This window comes from Ricinus communis, chromosome 5, assembly GCF_019578655.1.
Source record: "Ricinus communis isolate WT05 ecotype wild-type chromosome 5, ASM1957865v1, whole genome shotgun sequence".
In the NCBI taxonomy this organism is placed as follows: domain Eukaryota; kingdom Viridiplantae; phylum Streptophyta; class Magnoliopsida; order Malpighiales; family Euphorbiaceae; genus Ricinus; species Ricinus communis.
Genome location: NC_063260.1, coordinates 23563854 through 23582023, shown reverse-complemented (window position 1 = coordinate 23582023; position 18170 = coordinate 23563854). Strand labels below are relative to the sequence as shown.

Below are 18170 nucleotides of genomic sequence, written 5' to 3'. Positions count from 1 at the left end.
GTTTTAAGTTATAAAGTATATATTAATTGTAGAATAATGAATGTACCTGACATGTTGTGTCATAGTCCTTTATATAGAGACTGAAGGTCTCCTAGTCTTACAAAGAGTAGGACTTTGTAAATATAAAGTCTCTCAATCCTAATAGGATTAGTCTTTTTAGTCATACAATAGAATCCTAGATCGGGTCGGATTTCTAACTAGAGTTCGACTAAGACTTGGTCTTCAAGACTTCTTGTTGTACTTGAATTTGGACTTAGTCAACTCCGTGTTTCTTGGTTACGATAACTCAACATGCAATGATCGGCTACTCTTATATGCTCGGCCTATTCTTTCATGCTCGGCCTACTCTTTCATGTTCGACCTACTCTTGTCTAGTCAGCCTATTCTTTCATGGTCGGCCTACTCTTGTCTGGTCGGTCTATTCTTTCATAGTCGATCTATTCTCTCATGTTCGACCTATTCTCTCATGGTCGGCCTATATTTTGGTTAGTTATCATGAAGGAGTTGTACCTGAAGCTAGTTTTGCGAATCTCTCAAGCTTGAAAGAGATAGATATGTACAAAGATTCCTCAAATATCACATTAGCATTCAACATTTGCTTTGATTAGGTTCCTCCTTTTAAACTCACATACATCAGAATCAAATCATGCCATCTGGAACCAAAATTTCCTGCATGGCTTGGGAATTAAAATGAGCTGCTCACTTTGATACTCAACAACATAAATATTTCAGACAACATGCCTGACTGGTTTTGGCAGTTGGTTTTGCATATGGACGAACTAGACGTTGCTTACCATCAACTGAGTGGCCGCATACCGAACTCCGTAGGCTTCCTTTCTGCAACTGTTGTTGACTTAAGCTCGAACAGCTTTCAGGGTCCTCTCCCTCTCTGGTCAACTAAGATGGCAAAGTTGTACCTACAACATAATATGTTCTCAAGGCTTATTCCTGATGACATTGGTCAAATGATGCCTTATCTAACAGATTTAGATATCTCATGGAACTCCTTGAATGGTAGCATTCCCACGTCGATCGGTAATATTAAGACATTGGCAACCTTGGTTATCTCAAACAATAACTTGTCTGGTGAAATCCCACAGTTTTGGGTCAATATTCTTTCTCTGTACATCTTGGATGTGTCAAACAATAGTCTTTATGGAAGAATACATCAGTCAATAGGTTCTTTTAGAACCCTAAGATTCTTGGTCTTGTCTAAAAACAATCTTTCAGGTGAAATCCCTTCTTCTATGAAAAATTGCTCTCTTTTAGATAGTCTTAATTTAGGTGACAATAAATTTTCTGGACGTCTTCCATCTTGGATAGGAGAAAGCATGAAATTATTGATGATTTTAAACTTGCAGTCCAACTCATTCAATGGAAACATCCCTCCAAACATATGTATCCTTTCTAATATTCACATATTAGATCTTTCACAAAACAACCTGTCAGGAAAAATACCTCCATGTATAGGGAACTTGATTGGCTTGAAAATTGAGCTCTCATACAAAGACACGGTGAGATATGAAGGACGGCTGCGGATAGTTGTAAAAGGAAGAGAACTTGAATATTATTCTATTCTTTACCTCGTCAACAGCCTAGACTTGTCCAACAATAATTTATCCGGAAGAATCCCAATGGAGCTTATTGAGCTTGCTAAATTAGGCACCTTGAATTTGTCCATAAACAATTTGTCAGGAAGCATACCGTTGGAGATTGGGAAGTTGGGATGGCTAGAAACTTTTGACCTGTCAAGAAATAAATTTTCAGGCCTAATCCCACCAAGTATGGCTCAGTTGACTTTTTTGAATCACCTAAACCTATCATACAACAACTTATCAGGAAAAATTCCTATAGCAAACCAGTTTCAATCTCTAAATGATCCATCCATCTACGTGGGCAATACTGCGCTTTGTGGTATGCCATTGCCAACGAAGTGTTATGAGGAAAATGAATATTCTCCGTTTCCTGATGATGAAAATGATGGTGAAGATGAAGATAATTTGAAAAAACGGTGGTTCTTCGTTACCATTGGACTTGGTTTCCTTGTGGGGTTTTGGGGAGTTTGCGGCTCTTTGATCATCAAAACATCTTGGAGAGTTGTTTATTTCCGCTTCATCGATGAAAAGAAGGATGCAATTCTTACAATCTTTTGAATTAATGGGGCACGTGTGCGAGAAATGTTCTTGGCAATCAAAATGAGCCAACAAGAAATGTGAAGAGTGAAAGAGCAAATAACAGAACTGCAAAAACTGCTATATATCACATCCTGGATCTAGCGAAATAGGATGAATTGAGATGGTATTTTGTAAATACGTGATTATCTTGAATATATTAACTATTTTTTATTTTCCGATCGCCTGGAAGAGACAAAGAAACATTTTATTCTTTCTTTAACAATTTCTGATATTTAGTGAACCTCTCAATAGGATTCAAACCCAGATGAAGTTCTGACAATCTGTTAGAGAAAAAAGAATGAATAGATCTTATAGGATTTCCAAGAAATTCTTCGATTTCTTCTTGAAGCTGATGAATATGTATATATATATATATATATATATATATAGTTGCAAACCTGCTTTGTTTTTATGAATATGGCAACTTTATGTGATGCAATAAAGTGATCTTCGCAACTATCCACCAAAATAAACTGTTCAGGAAAACAACAGCAGCAAATTGGCAGCCGACAGAAAAACAAAACAAAGTATATACAAACCTGACCAAAGCAATTTACATATGTCAAGTCCTAAAATTATACAGATCTTGTGGTCTTGTGTACAGAAAACGAGTCATTAAGATATATCTAATATTCAGAAAAATCTCATTACCATAAGCTCTTTTTTGCTGCAAAATGTGTTGATTCCTGGCCCACTAGATGTATTAGACAGCGCCACAAAAAGCAGTTCTCTCACCTTGCTCCTTAAGTTCTTGCTAGAGTTTTCCTTGCAAACTAGGAAATTTCTTCTAACCCCACAAGCTTTACACCAAATGCCAATGGTAAAAGCAGAGCTAAAAAATAGTTGGGAGATATACTCGAGGCCTTGGTTGCTAAGCACACAATTGCTTTCATTTTCAACCCTTCCATTTTATCAATCTGGACTTAGTAGATAGCAAGCCAACACACAAAGCTATATTTAGGAATGTGCATCGATCCCCATATTAACTTTGCTTCCTTGCTACCAAGCACTAGCAATGGTGAATTTTTGGTTACTAGTAAGCCTCCAACTTCAACCCCATTAGTTAGCTAGTGAGTAGCAAGAACATGCTTTCTCTTTTAATCAGTGTAATCATCAAGAGCAATATGTAGAATTATTCCATAAAGAAGTAACCTTAGCAGATTTTGGCATATCAGCATTAACTGCAGTTAATATCAGCAAATCTATCATTTTACCGTCCCATGGATCAAATCAATTAAAAAAATATTTAGTTAGCTTTAAAATCGAGAATAAAACGAGATTTTAAGAATATAATCTTAATTTGACCACATTTGATACTCATTTAATGGCAAAACTCGAAATTTAAAATATGAGGCTATTTTTTTTATTTTTTTTAAAAAAAAGATAAAGATGAAAAAAAAATTTTAATACATGTAAGAGAAATTTAATTTATATAGGATATAATTTTAAAATTAAGGGCCAACATAAAAAAAAGAGTTAAAATAAATAGATAAATTTTTTAAAATTTTAGGACTTAATGCGAAAACTTAAAACTTTATTTCAAAAATAATCATTTTGAAACATGTCAAATATGATCTTATTTTCTCAAGAACAACCAATCTATTCAGTTTTTATATTTTTTTATGTAGTAATTTATAACATGTCGGATAATTTTTTTGTTTTACATTTGTAAAAAGAATATAATTTAAAATAAATTATTAAAGGATCGCAAAACTATTGTTAATAGTTAATCGGAAAAGGAAGAGAGAGAAAGAAACGGGTCATCCTAGTATCCGGGCTCGGGTCAGCCTAACGTAGTTGAGATATTTACTTTTATGTCAGTTATTTTATCCATTCCCGCCACTTCGTTGATTGCCGATTTCACCAAGTATGCCTCCCTTCCTCCTTTCTTTCCGTCCACTTTCTCCACTCGTCACCTGCCACGCGTCCACCACCGTGCATCGCTCCCTTCAACCGCCGCCCCCGAAGCCTCCACCACTACCGCTTGCTGACCTCAGCACAATCACCGTGCCTACACTAACCTGCGCCCTGCAGTGCCCTCATTTTCAATCGTATATACCTAATTAATTTCTTTTAATTCTCTCTTAATTTCACGTTAAATAAAGTTAATTTCGTGTAATTCAGGTGCTCTGGTTGTACACAAGAATTCAATCTCCACCGTCCGCTTATAGTCAACGAGGCTTCTGACTTTTTTAAGAATCTTGGAATATCAGACTTTACTTTTGATAGCTCTAGATTGGTAATTGTTACCTGATTTTAATAATTCAAATTCGATATCCTTAAGTTAAGAGTTTTGTGTCTATGCTTTGAGTGTGCAGTGGGGATGGAGGTGTCGAGCAAAACTGGCTGTTCGCGGTTCGTCTATGCAGCCTCTGATTGGTCTATACCAGGAGGGTACTCATAATGTAGTAGATATTCCCCATTGTAAAGGTACTTTTGTTTATGTTTTGTTATTGAATTGCAAGGGCTCTCTAGGTATTTATTTATTTTTAATGTTTGTTTTTGTGATAATGCAGCTCATCATCCAAGTATTAATGCTGCTGTTGAATTACTCAGACAAGGTGTTTTTTCATTGACACTATTTTTACTTTTGTTGCACATATGTACCATTTTTCTTTTCTTTTTTGGTGGGGGATGGGAGTTTATGTTTAATTATTATTCTTTAGGTATAACTGAATTGAATATTGAGCCGTATGATGAAGATCAAGGAACAGGAGATTTACGATATGTTCAGGTGATTAATCAGTTATCAACATCAGAACAAAAATGTAATGAAGAATTAGTTAGTTAGTTAGTTAGTTGATTATGTGATTACGGAGTTGTACGGAAATCTTAGTCTCTAATGATGTGTTTGCAGATGGCTGTGACAACTTACAACACTTCTCTTCCTGCTTCAGAAAGATATAAACATGGTTGCTTTATTAACTTGCTAAAAGTTATTTCTTTTCTTTTTTCTGAAGAATATATTATGAACTGTTTAATATTGTCATAGCTAAGCACTCCACTTTCTTGAACCTTTTATTCTAGGTATAGTGCAAGTGGCTTTAGTTTGGAATTCAAGAAACGAGAACTCTCCTAATTTTGACAAATTAAATGCCTTAGCCAATGTGAGTTCATAACCTCTCTGTTATTGGGTTTTCACTTTTATTACGTTTAGCTAACAGATTGGTTCTGTTTTGTGTTTTCAGTACTTGTGGAGAAATGGTGGACCAAGAACTGCTGTTCGTTTCATTCACTCTATATGGGCTAACTTTCAGACATCAACTAACAATGTGAGTCTGGTATTCTTTTATGGATAAATAAATGATAATCACAACCTCGATATCTGTGTTTTTAATGATAACAACTTTATGAAAACAAAATGTACAGAAACCTACTGTCTATTTCTGTATTTTCAGTCTATGAGAAGCCACATAAATAGGTTTTGGCTGCTTGAAGAATACATTTATACTAGTCATATTTTTCAAGAAAAATACTTCTATTATTTTGAAGATTCTCTGTTATGTTTGTTTAAGGTATGACACAAATTGTAATGTTGGAATCGAATTGAGCTTCATCGCTAGGCTAGTATTCCATAGAATAGAGACATCATCCCGTTGGAACTGACATTACATTGTTACATTTCTTGAGTTTTCTGTATATATATATTAATATATATGTTACTGTGGTGCAGATTATCTTTGGGAATAGGTGGAGACATCTTTTAGGAGACCAAGACTTCTGGGAACGTGTTGGAGGAATTGATATGTCCTTGGCTCCATCCAGTTTTGGACAGGCAAATACACGGGTAAACCAGACTTCTAATTGGACATACTCTTCTCTTTCCATTTACTGGGGATTGCAATATCCTACATATAAAGTTTCCCTTCAACAGCAATCGAAATATGGATAAGAGCATTTTTATACATATCATGTCACTCTTCTTTATCCAACCGGCATTATCCATTTTCTGTTATTGCTTCACATGCCAGACTCTGTTTCATCCTCAATCAATGTTCCTTTTCAGGCTTTTGATGCGTTGCTGAGAAAGCTACAAAAATATGTTCCTTTGGGAGCATCAGTTGCTGATTTGTATGCAGGAGCTGGTGTTATTGGGCTATCATTGGCTGCTTCTAGAAAATGCAGGCGAGATCTATGCTTATTCTAAACGCTCTAGGGCCTCATATTCATGGTGAAACAATGTCAACTTAATTGCATTTTGGGATTGTTGCTTTTCAGATCTGTTAAATGCATTGAGGTAAACAAACAGTCAAAAATATCTTTTGAGAAGGCAGCTGAACGCCTTCCAAAGTCTGTAGATAGCAGCATCAGCTGGTATCAGGCAGATACTTCAGTTGTTAGTGCCTAAAACTTCTTGCAGTTAATTTTGTGCTATAGCTTACTTCAGGATGTGATATATCATGTACTCTTGTGACTATTCCAATATTGCTATCAAGCAATTTAAAGCTAATTACTTTAATCTGTTGACATGTGATATAGGAACCTTTGTCTTGGCTCATGGGTTCAGAAGTAGTAATTGTTGATCCTCCTAGAAAAGGACTGGATGCATCTCTTGTTGATGCATTACTGACAATATCGTCACTGGAGCGGAAACCTAAGTCATCCCCCGCAAGGTGAGGCTATCTATCTAACATCCTGGTCACTAAGGTCCAGAAAGTCATCAGTTCTCACATCAAGGCATTTTACTTCTATCCCTAACAGTCCAGCTATTTATGGTTCTTGATCGTAATTAACTGTATATTCAGTTTTGGCCATAACTCGAAGGTCAAAGATGAAAAGAGACCATGGATTTTACGTGCAAGGGAAGCGTCGGTTGAAATCGGAAGCAAAACAACTTTGGAGGACCCTCAGTCACTACCTCAAACACTTATTTATATAAGCTGCGGATGGGAGAGCTTCAAAGAGGTACTGTAGTAGAAGTGGCTGCTATGGAATGCCATGTTCTATATTACTCTGCTCTGATTAGAGATTTATGTCTCAAGCTGATTATGCACCTTTTATCTAACAGGATTGCAAGTCATTGTTGTCTAGTAAGGAATGGCATTTGGAAAAGGCTCATGGATTTAATTTCTTTCCTGGAACTCAGAGGTAGTTGCTTCTTTTACTCTTGCGATGTGATATTCCATCTTTATATATTTTGATTCAATTTACTGTAATAATTCAGTGTTCATGCAACTTCCTAAGGTATTATTATGAGCATCTACACCACATTGTTTTGAGCAATTGCTTACTGTGATTTCTTTGGAAGTTCGGACAATTCCAGGCCCCTTAATTGGGTAGGACAATAGCAGTTAGGAATTAGAGAAGATTTAGTTTAAATTTGCAGCTCGAGGATAACCGCTAAGGCAGAAATTTTTAGATTATTCAGATCACCAAGTTCCTAATCCATAAGTATTGCTTCTAATACAGACAGAGTAGCATTAATATGAAAGCACCTTTTCCAATCTTCTGAATGGAGCAAATACTGTGTGCGGACAGATTGATTGCCCCATGAATACTGGATTTCTGTATATTCTTTTTATTTCATGATGTCTGAAGTCTGATTAGTGGTTATCCTGGGTTATGGTTGCAGCATTGAGATTCTGGCTGTATTTAAGAGGGGCCAACAAGCTGGCCTGAAGAAGAAGAAGAAGAAATCAGGAAAGAAGAAAAGACCCTCATGAGGATCATTAATTCATTATTTTAGAAGGGAGCTTCATTGATCTCCTGAAGAACTTGTGCTACAAATTGCATATAAAAAGATGAAGAAAAACCTGAAAGTACAGTGAAATGTCATCTAACAATGAAAATCAGAGAGCTGTGTATAAAAGAAATTTTATCAATAGGGCATTTTGTTTTATTATCTGTTATTGTATGAGGAATTTGAGATGCACAATGGGAGGGAAAAGGGTTAACAAATGAATAGCATTTTGTATCAATATTTGCATCTCACCTATCTCCTGTAGAATCTGATGAAAGAATTTGGAACTCCAGCAAAAATGAAGGGAAGACGAGGAAAATTGTAGCTCCAAGCTTGTATTATCACTTAGTGAATGATGATAAATTTAGTGCCGCTTTTCTCTGTCCTTGGATCTAGCCAAATGAGGAAAGGCACTCAAGATGTTGTATGCCCTTAAGTCCTGTCTGGTCAAGATTCCGACCACTGGAGGTACCTATGTATTGAAGTACATTTCATTAGAGATGTTATTGGCCCTAAAATCCACGTGTTATAAAATTATAAGGCATCTTGAATGCCGTTCCAGTTGAATATTTTGTTTTAATTCAAGATTTTTGAAAGCATTATGCTAGTGACATGCTTGAATAGACTTACCCCGGATGCTTCATATTTGGGAACAATGAGCAAGTGGCGAAGCCCTACTTGCCTGAAGAGCACCATAGCTTTTGCCACTGACATGCTCTCCACCACTGTGTAAGGTGTAGTATTTGTAAGAGGATGCAGGTCAACATACATTTCCATTTCATCCCTTGTCACCGCGACCTCCTCAATCTTCAATTCCCTCTCAGCCAGATCAACCCAGGTGAACTTCTGTCTTACTTCCCACTCCTCTGTTCTTCTTTTCTCTCGCAGGAACCACTTCTTCTTAATTGCTTGAACAAGGTGAGCTCTTAAGATAAGTCCGTGCAGTTCTGTTGCTCCAGTTGCAAGTCCCACAGGAGGTATCACTCCATCATCCACAACAGGGAATCCATTGTATGTGGTGTTTTTCAGGACATCCACAATGCGAGACACCTTCTCCACTCCACAAAGAGTAACTAATGGTGGTTTAGCATCAGCTAGCTCACCTACCGTGAGATTTCTCATCCAAGGCTCAGGATTTGCATCCAAGAAAGGCAGGCCTTTTAGGTGCAAGATAATTTCATAGATACTTGGATTAAAGCTGTCTCCTACTGTTTTAGCTATCAAGAGGACTATCATTGTTATAGGAAGTAATAGCAGGTTGTTGGTGAGTTCCAGGAAAATAACACACAGTGAAACCGTCATCCTCATTGAGCCAGCCATCAGTGAGGCTGCACCAAGCACTGCATACAGTCCCTGGTCAAGGTTGGTATATGATCCCATGGCAACACCGAGCAAGCGCCCATATGCTGAGCCCATAAGAATGATAGGGAGGAAAAGTCCTGAAGGAACAGCAATGCCAAAGGTAAATAATCCTAGGACGCAATAGAGTGCAAAGAAAATGAGGAGGGTTGCAGGCTGAAATTCATGGGGAGTGTTGGAGGAGAAGATGTTTCGGACTGCATCATCATTTGTGGTAAGAAGGAGAGTAGCAAGGTCATTATAATGGCCTTTTGGACAGTTGAATTGTTTGAAGTTGCCTGACCGATCATTAGTGGGGCATAATTCAGTTACGGAGGGATCACAAGGTTGGCATTTAGCAAGAAACGGAAGACCGTATAGGCACACTGAGGTAAAGAGTGAGACAGTTAAACTGAGAAGCAGCTTATGCATTTTTCCCTTCCTGCAACAAAGCAAGAGTTATTATCATCAGCATTGCACAACACAAAATTAAACTATGAGATTGGGCTTCTATTTCAGATTGACTTGTTCAGACATGTTGAAGCTCAAGTCATTCCATAATAGCTAATGGTACTTTTCAAGCTTAAATCTATTCGTGTGCGCGTGTGTGTGTTTCCAATGAAATGCAGGGGAAGTAGACGAGTCTGGCATTCAATTATATATGCTATCAGTTCAATAGCTCTACGTTTCTACTGGGTTCTGCAGCATGCAAGGTGTTGAGAGGCAAAAGTTGGATTATATTGCTTACTGGTTGATGAGATTGTAGAGTCTGAGGACTTTGTGAAGAAGATAATTGTACAGGCTTCCCAAAAGTCCACCAATAATGCCAATGATAATGACTGGGAGTATATCCATCACATGGTAGCTGACCGTAACATCACTCACATCAAACATGATCAACCCTCCTTTCCCAAACAGTCCACACTTCCCTGACTTGCAGATCTCAATAAATGCCCTGAGGATCACCACCACTACTGCTGTGCTGAAGAAAGTTCTCCAGAGTAGTGCACTCCTCCACCATGTTGCTACCTCTTCAAGAGCAAACAGGACACCACCAACTGGGGCACGGAAAGCTGCACAAACACCTGAGGAAGAACCACATGTAATAATGTCCCGACGATCCCTGTCATTGTTAAAGTAGCGAAGCCAGCGCCACTTGAGACGATGATTATCAGGTCCCCCTTGGCCTAGTAAAGAAGCAATGCAACTGCCAATGTGCACCAAAGGCCCTTCTTTCCCCAAATCTAGTCCAGCAGCAACTGCGCCTATGCTTCCAAATATCTACAACAGCAAAATAACAAAAATTTTTCTAGCCTTCTTTTTGTAATCTTAACCCATAATTAAATCAAACACACTTGTCTTTGACGATATTTCAGACTTATTTACTGTACAAGTTGAAAACCATTTGGATTTTATTTGATAAAAGCTTAAACACAGTAAAAGCTATTTGGGAACAGAAAGTAGTGGAAAAGGGAAAGCAAGAAAAACAAAAAAAAAAAAAAAAAAGTGATCCATGTGGATGGGACAAAGTCAAGAGAATGGATCTCTTAATAGTATTGGTCCATTTCCAGATCTGACCTTAGCTCACCAACAAAACGGCAAGGTCTCTGATAAAGGTTTCACTTGCAGAAAATGATCAAACAACTTATGATGAATTCAGCTTGTCTGTTGTGGTGTTCCTCCAAGCTTGATCATAAAAGATTACTAAATCTGATAAAGAACATGGTGTTCAAATTTAATTCGAACGCACCTTAACAATCAAAGTTGTAGCTCCAAACATGTTAGGAGTATCAATTCCATTGAGGTAAGCTTTAATCTCCGGAATACCAGGGCCAGCAGCGGTGGGTGCAAACCATACACATAAAGCAGAAGCAAAGGCAGTTAAAATAAGATTAACCCCAGTAAAGTAGGCCAACCCTGTTAAGTACCTGCAACCACACAGACCATGACAAAAACTAGTCCATCAAAATCTATTATCAGCAATGAGAGGGAAAGAGTAAGATACAAAAGAAAACAAAAGTGATGAGAATTGTAAGGTTGGCATTGGGACAGAACCTTTCGTTCTCTATGAAACGAACAACCGCAAGAAGCTTGTAACCAGCGATATTCTCAACTGCAAGATTGATAAGGGTGGCGATCAAGCCAGTCAAAAGTCCAACAAGAAAGGCAAGAATCCATTTCAAGAATATATACTGCAGAATTTGGACATTGGATCTACTTCTCCAATCATGCTTGAAAAGATCATTTTCATTGATCCTGCATCATCATCATAATGTTGTTATAAGAAAACATCAGGAAATGCAAAGAAAGAAAGGTATAGTAACTAAGGTAAGTTTCAATTACTCATAATCCAAGCTCTCTATATACGAAACTTTAGCTCCAACAATGGCTAGTGGACTCGAAGATAGAGTTCTATTTCTTTTGAGGAGTGGCTGCTGAAGCGAATTGCTTTCCGGGTCTCTTTCTTCTTCTTGACTAGCTTCCATGGTGTGGGGTGGTGCTGTTGCTTCTGCTAATTGGCTTGAATCCTCCTCCATTGGAACTTACACAAGTCGCACAAGTTCTTTAGAAATGGATTAGTAAAGGGAGGGAGGGGAGGGACTTTTTCTTTAGTGGAGATTAATTTTAAGAAACTTATAATGCACACACTCTGTGGAACCTTTTCAGTTTGTCTTACTAGAACAGATAAATAATTATTAGAATACTATAATTCAAGAAATACACTTTAGAAATGTGATGACAATGGTGGCATTGTCAAAGAGAAGGATAAGAGTTTGAGAACTCTCCCATGTTTTTTTCTCAATGATATATGCCAAGTTGGGAACCGAGAATCAAAAGTTTTTGTGGCCCCTTTGGCTTTTGGTAAATTAATAGCTACGTATCCATCCTTTGATTTAACAGCATTATAATGATTTATCATAAAAATAAACATATACAGTTGCAACTGTATTATGGCATTAAAACCCAAATAATCGTAAATTTCTTGATGCAGCATGGTAAGATTACATATTCACATATGATATATATTACATATTTTTTTAAAAATGGATTAAAAAAGTTGGTATGTTACTTTCAGAAATCATCCCTTATGTGTCTTTATTTGATTGTGTATCCGGAATTAGTTGAATTTTACCAACTATTTCTTTTTTTAAATCTCCTAGTTAGATTTTAATTGGTTTCAAGAATGACATGAGGTTTAAATCTACACATGTGTCATTGGTGGTAATAAAATATTGCAAATTCAAACTAATAATTTTTCTCAAATAAAAAATCCACCAAGAAAATGGTTTACTCTATTGAAAATTTATAAATGTGATAAAAGATATTGGCCTGCATCAAGAAATGTTGATGGTATAAACATAATCTTGAGAATATATACATATAGTTGTATTATTTAAATTCCACTGACTGCTAGATAGCTTTATAAGATTTTAATTATGCAATGAAATTTCCCCATATCTTTGGAGGTTGGTTCTTGATTGACTTATTAATAAACAAATTGAAATTTTTGGTTGAAATAAAGAAAAATGCAACAATCTGATAAGATCATGATATGCATATGATAACTCTTATTTTCCACGTGATAAAGTATTCAATTTCCAAACCCTTTATTTTCTTCTCTATTTTAGTTTATGTGTATTTTCAATTTATTTTATAATGAAATTTTATACGCACGCTTAAGACGTTTTTCAATATATTAGAGCTAATTTATAATTTTTCAGATAGAGCTTTTATGAATAGTAAATTACTAGCTCAAAAATTTTAACACAGTTATATATAAAATTTAAAATTTTATTTGAACTAAAAAAATATTGACCATTTTATTTATATATTATTAAATTATTTATATTTTTTAAAAACTATATATATATATATATGTTCAGGTCAAGGCAAGTTTCACATGGCAACCACCTAGATCTTATTTTCCATCATTATAAAAAATATTGTTGCTGATTGTAAAATTAAGGGTCCACTAAATCGTAAATTGAAAAAAAGAGTTTGTCTATATAATCCTTTTCTATTATTGTAATGCTAGGCCCAGTTGGCCTCCCCCTTATTACAACCTGGTTTGCTACTTGAGTGCTGACAGATAGTCACAACCAGTAGGAAGATGAAACGTGTAGAGATCAGAGTGGGTTATATCATGGAAATCAACGGTGCACAATGAAGTGACCCTTCAGGTGTTGAAAGGCCACTATTATCCATTTCCTTGTGGATTTTTTTTATTTAGTATTATTTTGAAATTGAATGTGCAATAATTAAACGACATAGGGTAGGAGACTCGACTCTCTGTATGTAGTCCAGAATGATTCGGATCGGAGAAGGAAAAATCAGGGAACGTGGGTCCCGATATGATTGAAATAGGACCGGGATAACCTTGTTAATTTATTATATGTTTTAATTTCAAAAAATTTCTTCCTCATATCTATCAATATATCCCCTGATTGTAAATGTATATATAAATAGTATATATTTATTTAATGTTATTAAAATATATCATCCTTCAATTTTAGAATTTAACATTATTATTATTATATGTACTCTAATAACAATTATTTATTGGTTTTTTGAATTTATTATATTATATTAAAAAATTAATATGATTTTAAATCGAGTCGTTTTTCAGAAAATATTTGTTGATGGTTGAAAATCTTAGAATTAACTAATATGGATCTATAAGAAATAAGAATAATAAATAGAAGCATTAAGAAATCAGACAAATTATACAAACCCAAATGAATTAGTTGATTACAAAAAAAAAATCTATTAAAATTTAAGTGTTTAAATAAATCTTTATCAAAATGTTAATAATATTATAAAAAATTATAAAATAATTTTTAATAACTTATTATGATTTGAGAACCTAATAACTAAATTTATCTTATATCAAATATAGATTTAATAGATAGGAAAATTGAGATTCAATATTAATACAATTCAATCTAGAAGATCTAAATAAATTATCTAAGAAGACAAAAATGCATCTATGTCCAATAAAAAAACAATTTCAAACTTGATATGATTACAAGACTTGAATTTGAAAATAAAGAGGTTGGATCATAAATAAATTATTCAATTAAAATATTAAATATAAAATTAAAATAAATTTTCTTTCTATTTATAAGAGTCGACATATAATAGATTATAATCACGTTTTATATTTGAATTAGTTCTTTTACCCCTAAAAATAAATGCTATTATCGTTTGATGAATTTAAACTGCTGAATCTCTCAGCATATATTAAAATATAATACTACATTAAACTAATTATTTTAATATATATAAATATATATATATAGTTATTTATGCAATTTTAATTTTAATGGGTAAATAATAATAAAATGAATTGTGGAGGATAGAGTGAAACTAATTTATTATTTTGTGTTTAACCTGTGATGTTTTATATGAATCGGATTACATGTAGTAAAATTTATTTAATAAACACCAGCTATTAGCTAAACGAATTTTTGTATTATTTTTGTTTACTTATTGCTGGCCCCACTAAATATACTACACCATAGCCCACACGACATGTAAGCGGACAAGCCGAACCAAAGAAAAAATAGAAAGTTACAGGGTGGTGACATGTGCTGGTCGACTGTGAAAGGATCACGTGGCAGACATCTAACGGACAAAGAGTACCCATCTGGCATCTGGAATGTCCGCCCTTTCCCTTCATGTGAGTACGTGATTAAACGGATCGATTGGTGTTTCTTTCACGTTCCATTCGGGCCACGTGTACTCTCCTCCACCATTTGATCCTTAAACTACTCTATCCATTCAATTATTATTATTATTAATTCTGGTTTTTTATAGTTAAACTTATTTCCTGCAAAATGTAGATATCTAAATATAATAGGAAAGGGCTTTGTCATTATCCGACATTTAATACATTTTCGAGACGCCACATTATGGGTTCTTTATTTGTATGATGCTATGGATATAGAGATATTAATTAGAAGGTGTGGCAAGCAAAGGATATAAATAGATATGGATCAATATATATATATATATATAATTAACAAAATATCATGTTATCCGAGTCATGTTAGTTGACCCATTTTGATGAGTACATACAACACAATATCAAATTCATTTTAATTATTGTTAAGAACATTTAAAATTTTATGTCTAACATGTGGGTTCCCGTGGAAAATTATTATTGAGCTGAAAGACAAATACATGTTTTGATTTCTATTTACTTTTTTTGGGTAATTATAATTCAACTTGATTAAATTTTAATTCCAAAGTAGTTGCTAATTGCTATATATTTAATCAATTAGTCTTTGCTGTTTGTCTTTAATTAACTGATTCAAGTGGTTAACATGACATTTAGCTGTTTTTTCCTTTTAATTCCCGCAACTTGTAACTTAATTATATTTAACTTGGAAGCTCAGTTCAGTGATTAGCAATGATTAGAGAGCGGAGAAGTTGCAATAATCTGTAACAACAGTGTTAATCTGGCTCATGCATAAGTTTTTTTATTTTTAATATGCAGGACCCCATTTATCAATTACCAAATAAGTTGTGAATATATATATATATATTTATTGGTGAGATGATAAGAACAGATTCAAAGTAACATAAATATATATAAGGAGAAATAGATAAAGTCCTAGACAACAACAATAATAATAATAATGCAGCTGAAGACATTCTACTTATACTTAACTAGTGCAAAGAAAAAACAGAAGATGCTGCTCTAGCAATTTAATTTTATGAATAAATGGGGTCTCTTTAGTTGCTACATCATCGACCCCAAGAATCCAGTTTTAAGGCCTGAATTAGATAACTCAAACACTGTTTATTCGATGGAAAAGAAAAAGAAGAGAAAGGATGATTTATGAATATTATATATTATTTTTGGTTGTTCATTACCATAGATCAAACTGGAGATGAGATGACCAGCCTACGTAAAACTCAAGCTGTCGGAGGCTCTCGGTTTTTCACATAAATTAATAATTGCTTATCTTCTCTTTCACACCTTTTAGTTTTCTTTTCCAAAATAGGCAGCTGCTTCTGACCTAAATTCCATCCCCATACATGTCATTCTCTTTTTCACTTTTTCCATTTTATCTACAAATTCCAATAACATCGTTCCTTTTATTAACAATGGAGATATATAATAAAGTACAATTGCTAAAAGGGTATATATATTAGTCTTCTATTAAATTTAGTTAAAATATTTTCATTTAAAATTTAAATTTAATTACATATACTATTCTCTCACTTAATTTAATCTATTTTACATTTTTAAGAGAATATACATATATGAATAGAACTAATAAAAATATAAATAAAATATTACAATTAATCCTATAAATAAAGTTGATATATTATTATACTATATATGTATGGGTAATATGTGGTACATTACTTCTACTTCTCATTTCATAAAAAAAAGAAAAAAGATATTTGCAGCTTTTGCTATAGTATTACGTTAATGTAAATTCATGCTTAATGCTAACGATTATAATATTGTTTGAGTTATCTAATTTATAGAGGATTGATTTTTTCAAATTTGATCATTTTCTTCTTAATTTATATTGATCTAAAAAAAAAAAAACAACAATTGCCATATATAATTACAGTTTCTTAACCACATAATATAAAATTATAGCTAAATCATTACATTAGCTACAAACACTTACTCTTTATAACTATATATTATTTTAGTAAATTGTTCTATTACAAAACTAATAATATATATCAAATTCGTTATAATATTTCAATTTCATGGCAATATTTATTTAACTATAATATTTTAAACATGGTAAAAATATTACAATTAATTGATTTAATTTACTAAAAATGTTAAAAAGTAATAACAAATAATAATTATATAATTATAGTAGTAGTCTCACAAATTAATTAGTGACAAATTAATGAATAACTATTAAAAGATTTTTGTAACACCCGGAATTTTTTTTTAATATATATTTAATAGTGAGTTTTTATTTAAGTTAATTTTAGCTTTATTTTTATTCAAGTAAACTATTTGAGAAATGATTATATTTTGGTTATTCAAATTTTCCCAAATGCATATTTATATAAATAAAATTATATATTGGAAAATTATGATAGAAATTGTAAGGGATGTTTTTATAAAAGAATTTTGAGAAAATTGGTATTATAATTGATTAGTAGTATTAAATTTTGAGTTGGAAATTGATTATTTAATTTAATTGTGTGTAGGATTTAATTGGAGGATTATTTTGGAATAAGGATTAAAAGTATAATGTTATTTTTATGGAGTTTTAATGGAAATTTGTGAGTTTGGTATTTTTATAAATAAATATGTCGGTCAGGGGTATTTTTGTAATTGTGTATTTTCAATAATTCGGTTTTGGCCCAAATTAAATAGTTAAGGGCTTAATTGAAAGGCTAAAAAGAAGTTTGGGGGTCAAATTGGAATTCTGCAGGATGAAATTGTAAGTAATTAAGAAAGTTGAGGGACTAAATTGTAATAAAGAAAAGTTCAGGGGTCAAATGTCGATATTGAAGGGAAAGTAGATCGGGGAGAGAGAAAGTAGATCGGGAGAGAGAGAGAGAGAGGGCGATGGCCGAAGAAGAAGGGGAGGAAGGCGGCGGCGTCGTCGGTGGCGGCCGTCGGGCGTGAGGCCGGTCGACGGAGCGGCGTGGCGGGCAATGGCGGCAGAAGCAGCCCAAGGCGGAAGAGCGGCGGCGGCTTCCAAGCGTGTTCCGGCGATCGGCTCCTCAGGCGAGCTTTCAAAGGCTGTGGTGGCCGGGAGACGGAAGATCCGGTGGAGAGAGAAAGTAGGGGGCAGCCGCGTTTTTGGGCTTTTTCCGGCGAGCTCCGGAGGATGGATGATCGGAGGACATATCCCGACTCTCCTCATCTCAAGCTTCGCGATGGCACCCGATTTCGTGGCGATCGGGCTTCGTTTGCAAATCGACTACCGTGATCGTTCGCAAATCTCTCCGGATGGTCGGGTGTCGGATCAGAAAATCGGGGA

At 34.4% G+C, this 18170-nt stretch overlaps 3 protein-coding genes across 4 annotated transcripts; 2 read left to right on the top strand and 1 right to left on the bottom strand.

The window, feature by feature from the left end:
• The first annotated feature begins 1533 nt into the window (after positions 1 to 1533).
• Positions 1534 to 2350, top strand: LOC8271468 (receptor-like protein EIX2). The gene has a single exon (XM_025157150.2). The coding sequence runs from the start codon at positions 1635 to 1637 to the stop codon at positions 2151 to 2153; it is 519 nt and encodes a 172-aa protein (XP_025012918.2). The 5' UTR covers positions 1534 to 1634; the 3' UTR covers positions 2154 to 2350.
• Positions 2351 to 3910: 1560 nt separating this feature from the next.
• On the top strand, positions 3911 to 8421 carry LOC8271467 (uncharacterized RNA methyltransferase pc1998). Its single transcript, XM_002509486.4, has 15 exons — positions 3911 to 4225; positions 4299 to 4413; positions 4493 to 4604; positions 4691 to 4735; positions 4841 to 4908; positions 5032 to 5086; positions 5202 to 5281; positions 5363 to 5446; positions 5848 to 5961; positions 6181 to 6299; positions 6393 to 6510; positions 6654 to 6787; positions 6920 to 7079; positions 7183 to 7262; positions 7747 to 8421. The coding sequence occupies exons 1-15, from the start codon at positions 4044 to 4046 to the stop codon at positions 7835 to 7837; spliced, it is 1557 nt and encodes a 518-aa protein (XP_002509532.2). The 5' UTR covers positions 3911 to 4043; the 3' UTR covers positions 7838 to 8421.
• On the bottom strand, positions 7509 to 11968 carry LOC8271466 (chloride channel protein CLC-b). Of its 2 annotated transcripts, XR_001534843.3 has the most exons (7): positions 11536 to 11968; positions 11248 to 11448; positions 10943 to 11120; positions 9941 to 10473; positions 8485 to 9634; positions 8107 to 8326; positions 7509 to 7789 (listed from the first exon to the last, which is right to left on the bottom strand). XR_001534843.3 is itself a non-coding variant. In XM_002509485.4 (6 exons), the coding sequence occupies exons 1-6, from the start codon at positions 11727 to 11729 to the stop codon at positions 8219 to 8221; spliced, it is 2364 nt and encodes a 787-aa protein (XP_002509531.1). In that variant the 5' UTR covers positions 11730 to 11968; the 3' UTR covers positions 7979 to 8218. The 2 variants fall into 2 exon arrangements, 1 of the variants encoding a protein (XP_002509531.1); XM_002509485.4 differs by lacking the exon at positions 7509 to 7789 and having other exon boundaries at positions 7979 to 8326.
• Positions 11969 to 18170: the final 6202 nt, after the last annotated feature.